The sequence below is a fragment of the Parus major genome, chromosome 8 (genome assembly GCF_001522545.3).
Source record: "Parus major isolate Abel chromosome 8, Parus_major1.1, whole genome shotgun sequence".
Lineage (NCBI taxonomy): Eukaryota > Metazoa > Chordata > Aves > Passeriformes > Paridae > Parus > Parus major.
In genome coordinates, this window is record NC_031777.1 from 5,685,062 (window position 1) to 5,697,480 (window position 12,419).

Below are 12,419 nucleotides of genomic sequence, written 5' to 3' on the forward strand. Positions count from 1 at the left end.
ACACTCATGGGGGACAGAAGTGTATAAAACACATCTGCAAATCTATTGACACATTTCAATCTTGCCACAAGATCAAATCCAACTGCTGCTCACCTGAGTCATTAGAACTGGAAGTCTTTGTGCCTGATTCAGCCAATTAGGAATTTTCAATTATAGAATACAACAGTATGAAGCTCTCCTGTTGTCTTTTTTTCAAAAAAATCAAGGGGATCTTTCATGTTGAAATTAGGACTTTTTTAAGCAAATGCTGTTTCTTATAGTAAAATGTGCACCCTTTATTAAATGTCACTTAGGTAATTTCAAAAAAATAGTAACAGTGGGAATTATACAAGAGTTTGACAGCTTTAACAGCATCAAAAGTGAGCACTCACATCATGGATCAGCGTTTCCCCTATGAGCATCCCAAAGATGTCTGTGAAGGTGACAGGCTGCCCTGAGCTCTTCTTGTTCCACAGAGCCTCGATGTAGCGCTTGACCTTTTGAGGGGTGAGCAGTAGCAGGGGGTTGTGGCTCACAGAGTTCATCAGCTCCTCATTGATCTCCTTTGGGCCCTTGGCTGGGAAATCCGGGTGGGAATACAGAGTTGACATATACCTGCAATGGCAAACAGGCTCTGTGAGCTTCAAACCTGCTGTGGTGTCAGCGGCCTGAAAGCTACAAAATGCTCATAAATGAGTTGACACAGTTACTTATTAAATCAGGTTAATTAACTCTCCATTTATACAGGAAATTATCATTTCCTTTTTCTCAAAGCCCAGAAAGCTGAGCAATTTGTTCTAAATATATGCATAGTATCAAAAACTCAAGATGCATTTTCCATAATGTGTATGAAGTAAATTATTTAGAGTCCTCATTTTTCAGTTTAAGGGATAACAGAACATCCTAAACTGAAAGGAGTTTCTCCAGTTAGCATAGCTGTTTGGCAGACTGGAAGTCCTATGACACATGCAGTTCTCTCCCTCTAAGAGGGACCTCTCTGCCCTCCAGTTTCCAACAGCAGAATTCAACAGAATTACTAGGCTGGAAGAGATCTCCAAGATCGTTGAGTCCAACCCATGCCCTGACACCACAACTAGACCATGGCAATGAGTGCCACATCCAGTCTTTTTTCATTATCACTACTGAGAAATTCCTAAAATATCTCAGTGTATCACAGAATCCCAGAATGGTTTGGGTTGAAAGGGACCTTAAAGCCCCTCAAGAGCCACTCCAGGAACATGCTCCACTAGCCCGGGGTGCTCCAAGTCCCATCCAACCTGGTCTTAGACACTTCCAGGGATCCAGGGGCAGCCACTGTGCCAGGGCCTCACCACCTTCACAGAAAAGAATTTCTTCCCAATATCCCAACTAAATCTACTCTCTGCCACTGGGAAGCCATTTCCCATTGTCCTACCACTCCATCCCTTTGAAATTGTCTCTCTCCATCTTTTCTGTTGGCTCCTTCAGGCACTGCATGGTCACAGTGAGGTCAACCCAAAGCTCCTCCTCTCCAGGTGAACAATCCCAGCTCTCCCAGCCTTTCCTCCCAGCAGAGCTGCTCCATCCCTCTGATCATCCTGATGCCTCCTCTGGACTCTCTCCAGCATCTCCACATCCTTCCTGTGCTGAGCCCCAGGGCTGGGGCAGCTCTGCAGGTGGCATCTCACCTGAACAGGGCAGAGGGGCAGAATCCCAAACCCTTTCCTGCCACCCATGCTGAGGGCTCAGCCCTGGGCTGAGGGGATTCTGGCCTCAATATGGACCCACTTTCCAGGATATGATGTTTCCATAATAAACTGAAGCACAGAAACTACAACCTTTGCAGCGAGTTAGTTGACTGTGAGGATGTGGAAGAGGCAAATCATGAGTTTGTTACAGAGAAACAAGTTAAGTTTTACTGCAAATCAAGCTCAGACACACGTGCTGGCAGCCCTGGCTTCCACTTGCTTGGGTTAGGCCACACCAAGACTCAAGACATGCCCTTCTAATCTATGAGAGGCTCATTTACTATTATTTACCCAGTGACCTGGCTCAGGTACACATCCCTTATTCCAGGCACAGCTCTGAGACACACACAGTGCCAGCCTGGTCCTGAGGTCATGCCCAGCCATTTCTCTGATAGCAGAACTAACCCCGTCCCACATGGGCTGCCAGGACTCTATCCACAGGCTCCACGTCAGTTCCTGGGCACAGGAAAGGAGAATGCAGCTGGAGAAGTCAGTACAAGGTTGAAGCAAGATGGCAGAAAAGCATTGCTCCAAGGCTACGCATGCAGCTGAGGGGACAAGTAAAAACCTGCCTCTCCTGCCAGGAAAGGAATTCTCCACCCTTCAGGAAGAAAAGAGAATTATTCCCAAGTGACAGACTGCATGAAAAAGAAAAAGAAAGGGAGTGCCAAAGTGTACATTTATTTATTTATTCATCAAGCAAGGAAAGACTGAAGGATGACATCAGAAAGTAAAAGCAAATTTGTTCAAACACAGCTGTCTCCAATCTGTTTCTGACTGAAGCAGTTCAGATAATCTTGCTATTTTAACTCAGATTTTGTAGGTTTACATTAGATCAACTATGTATTCACCCCTGGGTTTTCCCCAAAAGAGACCTCATAGCCAGCAGAGTGACATTTGTCCTGAGCAGGGATTGCAAACCCTTCCCTAGAAACACAGGGAATGTTTTAACACCACATTGCACTATTCCACCACTCTTCATCCACCTTCTGCTCTTCACAGCTGTGACACAAGTCCATCCATCTCTCTCAATGGACAGTGATAAATCTGCCCCCACCACCAGTGATAGAAAACACAGGTTCCAACCGTTAATAGTCCAGTCTAAAGGAGGAATCTATCTAGTTCACAGACACTTCTGGCACTTCAAAACATCCTGGCATTCTGAAAGCTTCCCTCTAGTCTGGGAGGGCGGAATCAAGCTTCACACATGAGAAATAATTGACAAAAAAATCCATACAAGGAACAGAACTGACCATTATCTCCTTCAATAGTGAACTTCGGGGTTAGAGTGTGAAATTAAAATTCATGTGCTTCCTTACACCTAAACCAGGTGATAAAACTCAATCCAAGGCAGATTCCATGCTCATTTATATTACAAGTCTTTTTCTCTCAAAGAATTGAAACATTTGAATAATTTCACCCGTGAGTCTGAAAGGATCCTGGAGGTCTCTGCTCCGGCCTCCTGCTCAAGGCAGAGCCAGCCTAAGTCAGATGAGGCTGCTCAGGGCTGTGCTCAGTCAAGTTCAGCTTTCACATGAGCACTGCCTGAGTCAGACTGAGAGGATGACACCATCCCCAGCCTACTCAGGTGAGGATGGCTCAACACATTACAGTGCTTGGCCACTCTCACTGCAACATAGTTTCCCTAACAGTTAATCCAATTACTCCTTGTCCTTTCTCTGGGCATCTCCAAAAAGAATCTCTTTTCTTCACAGGTATTAGAAACTTATTAGGAACTGAAGATAACAGTAAGATCTCCCCCATCAATACCTGTGCCTGCTCCTCAAGGCTATTTTAGAACCTGATGTACTGTCTAAATTAAACAGTGCCAGTGGAACTGAGGCAGTGGGTAATCCACTATGGGATGCCCTGCAGGGTGGCAGGCAGGCCCCAGACATTTGCAGTAAATACACTAGGATTTTACACCGAGTGTAAAACAGAGCAAAAGATCTTTCAGTGATTTTGAGGAGCTCTGAAAGTCCTCCCAAAGCATTGTGGGCTCATTGAGTCATCAGCTTCAAATCACAAGGGATTTTTTTTTTTGGTTTTCACATTTCATCAGGAAAATAAAACAACACACATTAGTGTTGATATAGAAATATGGGTACGTATGTTGGCACATCTTTTCATCCATTCCTGTTCTCAAAGCTCCTGGAAGAGCACCTGGAGCCTGAGCTGTCCTTGCCCTTTGGGGCATCCAAAACACCTCCCCCAGCAGATTTGGATGTGTAAAATGTGCTGTGAATTACAACCAAAGAAATAAGTCAGCTCTTGTGACAATTCCTTCAGATCTTGCTGCAGGGAAGCTGAAGATAACCAAGAGGAAGGCCTTACCAGGTAGATCCAGAGAGCCCAGCAATGTACGTGGCACAGTCCAGGACTCCTGACTCAAAAAGTGCTTTCATGACTCCAGCAAAGCCCACCATGGCCCGGAAACCCCCTCCCGAGCCCAGCACAGCAATCACCGGCACCTGCAGGGATGAGAGCAACACAACCACATCCGTGACAAGGGACACAGCCTGGGAGCACCCAGTCCAACCCCTGGACACTCCAAGAAGAATTAGAATTTATTTGAAGAAGTCACCACTTATAGCAAGATTTCTAAACAAAAATACACTCAGAATTTCTTTAGGATGTCTGTCCTTCTTATCCACAATCCAAAATAGAGGAGATATTAAATTTAGTTATTAAATGAGCTATTTAATTTCAAGACCACAAATATTTTTAAAGCAACCTAAACACAAACTTTAATCCAATTCATATCATTGTGACAGAGCCAAAGGCAGTAAAATTTACTAATGAGAAACAGAACAGAGACAAATAATATTTTGACTGGAGTTTAAAAACAGGTTTAATAATAAAAACATACAGTATTACTACATAACATGAAGACGGTATCAATTTTATCACTACTTTGCAAAAACTAACGAAGAGGTAATGGGAATTCATGAGGATCTGGACAACTGCTCAGCCACCAAGAGAGAAGTGAGCAGAACCAGATATGTTTATTGTGGCATCAGGTTAAAATTGTGTCCACAGGGGTTTATTTTACACTTTTCTCCTCCTTACTGCCCAGCCCTGACATCCAGGCTGTTCCCCTCAACTGCACAGCTTCCCCAGGTATCCAAAAAGAAAACAAAATAAAATAAAAATTCCTTTGCTCCCACCATCATATGTTTTAACCTAAGTAAAGGGCTCATCTGGTTCCCAGTTTCCAAAACCCAGGAGGATTTTCCACTGTTCCATGGTGACAAAGGAACTATCTCTTGGTTGTTACTGAGCATAAGAAGAATCACACAGCTGTGCAGAAAGCCCCTATCTGATCAAACTGTTAATCTGTCAAAAATCTCCCTGAAAGGCAATTTCAGGTGCCAATAGATAGGATTACTGACAAGAAAAGGATTCATGTGACTAGACAGTCCTGTTATTTCTGCAGACTCCATGCTCCAAGCCATGAAACTCACCTGAGGACTGACTGTTACAAGGAAATGCCCGTGAACAATGACCAAGGCACTCACGATGTTTCTTGAGGCTTCCACTCCCCAAAACTGCTTATTCTTGATGCAGTGAGATTATTTTGTTACCTCCTTCATAAATGTTCAGCTTTAGTTACAGAAACCACAGGTATTCCCTGGCCCTGCATTCATCATGCAGCTCCAGAGATAGAGATCTATCCCAAAAATGACACAGCCCAGGGAAGGATTTGGGATATGTTTTGTTAAGCCAACACCCCAAAAATGGAGCAGCTGCTTTGAAGGAAGAGCCATGTCAGTAATCACTCCTTTAATAACATGGGGAGGCTTTGAAAACTAGTCAGGAGCACTGCCCATTCAGCCTGAGCAGACACATCCCAACAGGATTGAGATGTCACCTGCAGATGCAAGCCTGGAGAAGGTATGTGAGAACACTTCCAGAGCACCACTGCTCCACTCATCAGTGCACTGGCACAAGGGAAAATGGGAGTGTCCCTCAGGAGGCAGAGGAATCTGCTATGGAGACCAAGATCATCAAGTCCAACCATCAGCCCAGCACCACCACCGTGTTCACCACTAAACCTTGTCCCCAGGTGCCACATCCACACATTTTTGAACACCTCCAGGGATGATAATTCCACCACTGCCCTGAGCAGCCCTTTCCAATGCTTTGCACCCCTTTCCATGAAGAAATTTTCCCAAACATCCAACTGGACCCTTGCCTGGCACAGCTCAAGGCTGTTCCCTCTCACCCTGTCCCTATTTTTTGGGAGCAGAGCCCGACCCCCTTGGCTGTCCCCTCCTGTCAGGGAGTTGTGCAGAGCCAGAAGGTCCTCCCTGAGCCTCCTTTTCTCCAGGCTGGGCCTCCCCAGCACACGTGGGCATTGCACAATAAATAAATAAAGCTTTAAAAATATGACAAAAAATAACTGAAGAGAAGCGCCTACTACATATTTCCACTAATTTATTTCAAAAGAAGTTGAGCTGCAGCATAAATCAAGTGAGGCAGGTTCAGAGTCCTCTCCTGCTCTGCAGAGGAAGCAGGAAGGTTTTGTTAAACCAGCTTTTTAGCTCCAATTCAGTTTCTGACATATTTAAGGCCACAAAACAGTAAAAATCAAAATGAACTACATCAATCCTGCAATTTGCTCTATGGGATAAATAGGGCAGAGGCAGGGAAGAGGGGAAGGAACTTCAGCCAGAGCACCCAGAGCCAAGAACCAAGAAACCATATCCTGATGAAGAACAGATAAAAGAGGCTACCAAGGGCTGCACATTCCTCTATTGAGCCCCAAATCCTTTGTACAGAAACAATAGCACATGAGTTCACTCAAACTAAAAGGTTCTTAATCATATCTTCCAGTAATCAGGCAAGAAAAAACTAAACCACACTAAATCTTGTTTTGGGAATGAGTAGTGTAGATGCCTTTATCCAAATGCCCTGGAAACACAGTGCACAAAATCTGAATACCTGTGGTGGAAAAAGAATGCCATAGGGCACACAAGTGATTAATAAAAACATGTTCTGCAAATCCAGTCATAGAGAACTATATGCTTTCTTTAGAAGATTATGGTATTTTTGGAAAATTGCTTGAAGCAGCAAAAATTTTAAAAATAAACTGAGCAAGAACAGAAGTACAAGAAATCTCTACCTCTGTGTTTCCAGAATGTGCCTCAGGATTAAGTTAGGAAATTTGGAACTACTCACTTCCCCATCCAGACATGTGTAATGAATTCAGAGGTAGCAGTCTCTCAACATCCCTGCAAAGCACAAGCTACTCACAGATGAAGCAACCTGGGTGAACTTTGAGTATGTGACTTGTCCAAGATTAAACAAGGCCCACAGACAGCTAAGACTACTCAATGTCTCCCAGCTTCACGTTAAGACTTCAAACAACCCTTAAATCCTCCTGATATCTTCCATCTGTAGCAATAAAAGTAAAACTACAGCTGAATTTGAACAAAAAGGGTTTTTTCATTGCTAGAAATAGATAAAAATTCTGACAAGTCAGCTTAGAAATACACATTTGACATACGAAGAATGGGAGGATACCTACAGTTACTGTCTGGGAAGATGCAATTTCACTGATAAAATTTCAGTATTGGAGTCAGTGAGGGATACCAAGGGAAGATGATGACACAAAGAATAAGAGATCTTAGCTACCATTTGTAATAATTCATGCACAGATACCACCTACATGGAACTGAGACCTGAGGCACTGATTATCACTCCAGTTCCAAATGGAGCTTGGCAGAATATCCACATCCTTTCTGAGGAAGATCCTATTCTGCTCTAGGTCACACCAATGTCACACTGACAGATTCCTACTCTGATAAGATCTGCATGTGTTAAGATTAAAATAACTGATCTGAAAATTAAGAAACCTTGAAAATGTTCCTTCACAATACACACAATTTATCTCAGTCCAATTAAAATATGTGCAATACTTGTTAAATTCTTTCATGTTTCTCAGAAAGTTCACAGAAGAACACTCACAAAACAAGACATAGTTCCAAAGTACACAACAATAAAACATTTACAACCCGCTCAAAACTTCATGGAAATGTAAGATATTCTTCAGTGCTGGTTGCAGAAGACTGTCACGTTCTCTTTATACTAAAAACGCACAAAAGGAATAAATGCCAATGAAGGAATCAACCCAAATTAATTCATGGACTGTTCATTGCTTGAGACCCCCACAGGCACAAAATTCTCCTGTCACAGTTCTCGAAGCAGCACAGGAGAGGGAAGGGGCAAGGAAGGAAGAGCTTCAACAACAAAAATCGCTGTTGCTACAACAAAATTAGTAGATCTGTACTAAGTGGATTCTTAATTAACTCTAAATAAAGCAGTGCTTTATGAAATCACTGAAAAGCTCAGTAGGATCTGGGCCCCTTCCTCACTGTGGTGTGAGGCCTTGGCACAGGGTAACCAGAGAAGCTGTGGCTGCCTCTGGATCCCTAGAAGTGTCCAAGGCCAGGGTGAATGGGGCTTGGAGCAACCTAGGCTAGAGGAAGGTGTCCCTGCCCATGGCAGGGGGTGGAACTGGATGATCCTTACAGTCCCTTCCCACCCAAACCATTCCCTGATTCTGTGATACGACCCAAGGCACCATCAGCCCACTCAGATCTGCTGGCATCCCTTCCTCTTGGCCTAGTTCAAAGCACCAGCAAGTCAAGGAAAGCTACACTTCCTCATGTTTCAGAGAAATAAAACTTCATAACACTAATCCAGTTAAAAGGAGAAAAAGAAGGAAGGAAAGAAATAAACTCATTTCCAGGCTGACTCTAAATTTAAACCAGCTCATTTCCTGCCTAGCCTTTCAGAGAAGAAGGTCACAGAGCACAGGATGGGTACTGGGCATGCAGGGGCACATTCTGTGCTTGGTGAGTGCCCAGAGCTACTGCAGGATTCAGCAGGTATTTCACACACCCTGAGGCACTTTTCAGATGGCAATCTCCCCTCAGAGCCAACACCTTAACCAAGCCTGGGATTCAAGGGGAAAAACTGGAGCAGTTTGTTCAAGGGGCCAATGAATCACAGAACCCCAGAATAATTTGGTTGGAAGGGACATCAAAACTCATCCATTGTCATCCTAAGGACATTTTCCACTATCCCAGGCTGCTCCAAGCCCCATCCAAACTGGTCTTGGACATTTCCAGGGGTGGGGCAGCCACAGCTTTCCTGGGCAACCTGTGCCAGGGCCTCACCACCCTCACAGGGAAGAATTTCTTCCTAGTATCTAATCTAAATATCTCTTTTTATAGGTTCCCCCAGTCAGAAACTTTAATTTATAAATTTAGAACCAAGAAAAATTACTCTCTAGGCTAAATATTGCATCTTCATAGAAGGAAAAGAATTTTTATAATCTACAATCTTTCTGTATCAAACCCTTCCACCTTGCATGCCTCATTCTTTCCTCTCACAGACAAATGAAGGATTCCAAAGGGGATGCTAATCCTGATGGAAACTCTCCGAACTTACATCACGGGAAGTGGTCAGGTTCTGGCTGTTCTCCCCTAGAAATGATTTGATGCTGTGCATGATGTTGTCTCTGCGCTGCTGCCGGAACCTCTTCTCCTCATCGCACAGGGCCATACTGAACCGCAGGTCTGTTGAGGAGCTGTTTGGAAAAGGGACAGGCTGTCACAAGAGGCTCAATTCCAAACAGGATCACAAACGTCACTGGGAAATGAGCAGGCACAAACAGAAAATACTCACCCACTTACATAAAATGAAATGAAATTGTATTTTTCATGTGACACCATCCATCAGCTCTGAAGTGATGGAGGCAAAGTCCAGCGTGTCTTTAAGACAAGCATTTATATACAGAATGCATTAAAAGCAAATAAATAAATACAGCAAGTAAGTTCTCTAATCACATACAATTATAAGTCTACAGCACAGATCATACTGGCATACCACAGGAAAAACTAAGCCCTTTTCTCTGTATTTTTCCCCACATTGCGGTACAAAACATGTACACAAGGCTGTGTAAGGATCTCAGCACTGTACTTGAATAAATGTACAACTTCAGCTGCCACTTTCCATGGACAGCAGAGACGGGGAGTGGACAAATCCACCCTGGTACCCACTGAAAAACACACAATGGTGAAATGGATCCATTTAGACTCAGATAATAATTCCCCAGATTTTTAAAACAACCTAACATGTAATAAAATATAGGATTAAGAAAAGGGGAGAAAAGACTCCCAAGAAGCAATGTTCCATGAAGATATCCACAATCTGCATGGATATCAGGGACTAACAGCAGAACTTGATAAGATCCTTTACATTTCAAAGCCTAAGAAGACACAGCCAAGCATCTTCTGTTTATTTAATGTCAGAGATACAAAACGTTTGTAATGTACAAAGCCTAACTCGTTCAGGGTGGTCTCAAGGACCACCCACAAATACATTTTCCTTGTACAACATGATGAGCAGAAATTATCCCTGGGGGATGTTTGTCAGCCTCCAGAGTAATCAGGAAATAATTTGACTTTTACAGTGCTCATTGTTCCTATTTATAGGTACAGACAAAAAATGATTCCTTAAATTGCTTGCACTCAGAAAAACATTTTTAGACTTGAAATGTATTGTTCTGATTATGCCTCAATGAGATTTTTAGTCTTTCACCAGGATAGGTGAAGAATGAGGGAGAAAGACAGCTAGAGAGGGGAAAAAAAAGAGACAAATAAAGGTAGGCATCTGCTTAGCTTTTACATGAGGAACTCCTGGCCCTAAATCTTCACCTAGATCCACTGTGTGGTATTTATATTTAAATACATTTTAGGGACAGCTCTGTAACAGCAGCTGAAAGTTCATGTGGGGGGGCAAGTTCCCAGAGAAGGTAAAACAGTAAGGATGAAGCTGCACCCAAGTGAGGTCTGTGAGTTTTTTAGAAAAAAAGCCCTTGAGAAGAAAAGGCCTTCATATAAACCAGGCTGCAAGATCTCCATGGGATGGCCTCATTCCTGCAAACATTTGGAAGGGTCACACCTCTTAGTCCCAGTAAGGGTGTTTAGTCAATAACAGAATTACAACATGAAAATAAACCAAAGCTGTAAAATTTCCTCACTTTTACAGTATCTGGTATTTCTATGCTACAACAAGGAATTTTTGCACTCTACTTCACATGTTTTTTGAAAAATCCAGCAGGATGGGACTCTTGGGGTGTCCTGTGCAGGGTCAGGAGTTGGACTTTGATGATCGTTGTGGATCCCTTCCAATTTAGGATATTTTGTGATTCTATGAAGTTTTTAATAAACAGTTTAAAATAAAAAAAATAAAATAAAATCCTTTCCTGCTGGTATATTTTCACCCTTTAAAAAAAAATATATATAAGATACTCACCATACTTCCAGAGACAATTCCAAAGACATTTCTGTGACCTAAACAAGAAATAGTTAATTATGGTTACAGCACTTAGAGAGGGAAGACCCACAAACACACCTGGAACATCAACTTCTACTGTCAGAACTTTTCTCTCTTACTTTCATCTTCACTTTTTTTAAAAAAGGAGGATATTTTTGGCACATGTGTATGAGATTCTTTTCTGTGGATTTTTTTTTAAAGCAAAATACAAAATACACCATTAGCACTGAATACAGTGGAAAATGTTGGTAAGTGCTGACTTTCATTCCTCAGATCCTACTGTCTTGCCTTTCTTGCACTGCTAATCCTTTTCTGACAGTGCAACTCATCTCTATCCTGAGGGGATCTGATTCTCTTCACCCACTCATGGCTGGCAGGAGAACCAGGAGACCACATCTAAGTGCCACCTGTGTGAGAGAATTGCTGCTCTGTGTTCCACAGGAGCCACCAAGTATCTCTTCACTGATAAACATGCCTTAATGAGCAATCAGGAAGGGTGATTGCTTACAACTTGCTGGAAAATGCAATAAATGTCACTGCACAATGGCTTCACTTGCCAACCACACTGAACTCCCTAGCCACAAGCTAGGTTGGTCTCCCCTGCCTTTCACAGTGCACTGAGAGGGTTGCATGCAAGCGAGAAGTTAAAAGATTATGATTAAAGCACTAATTCCTTGTCAGGCACAATCCAGGAGTACTGGCTGCGGAACTAAGACAGAACAGAGAGGTATTTTCACCCTCTCTCTGTGCAATGGCTTTGATGGTGCAGCCCTGGAGGAGTGACAGATACAGATTGTCCTCTCTGTAAAACCAGATTCTCCTCCTTACTTGGAGCATGTGAGCACCAAGGATGGAGCCACAATACCCCTGACTGAATGTCTGCTTGACCTTCAGATAGCAGTGAAGGATCTGGGATGCAAAGCTGCCTCTGACTCCCACATGCAGACCCAAATCCTGAAATGCAAATGAGGGAATTGCAAATGAGGTAGGGCATGAGCAAGGTGGGGGGAAAAAGAACAGGCAAAGAAACAACAAAGGGAGGACATGAAGAAACAGAGTGAAGAGTCACTGAGGAAGCACTTCAAAGGCAGGGAAGCAATTACATTATTCCACACCTGGTATTACTAATTTAGAAAGCACTCCAGAAACCATGCAGTGATCCAATGCTTAGAAAAATGTATGCACATGAAATAAACCCTTGGAGGGAAGCATTCCAACAAGGAGATATCATGGCATATTCTATACCTTATACAGACTTACACAGACATTTCAGGAATACGTGCTATGTATACATTGCCTACAACAGGCTCAACATCATTTCATCTCCCCTTAATTATGCGCTTATAAATTTCAGAGTATATTTGC

General features: G+C 43.0%; 1 protein-coding gene across 2 annotated transcripts in view; it reads right to left on the bottom strand.

Annotated features, from left to right (window-relative positions):
- The window catches only part of PLA2G4A (phospholipase A2 group IVA), a 71,198-nt gene that overhangs the window by 17,988 nt on the left and 40,791 nt on the right, over positions 1–12,419 (bottom strand). For both annotated transcript variants that reach the window (XM_015636328.2, XM_015636329.3), the window contains exons 7-10: positions 11,034–11,071; positions 9,165–9,303; positions 4,041–4,177; positions 372–594 (exon numbers count right to left, since the gene is read on the bottom strand). In XM_015636328.2, coding sequence (XP_015491814.1) covers positions 372–594; positions 4,041–4,177; positions 9,165–9,303; positions 11,034–11,071 — 537 coding nt within the window. The remainder of the gene's footprint in view (positions 1–371; positions 595–4,040; positions 4,178–9,164; positions 9,304–11,033; positions 11,072–12,419) is intronic.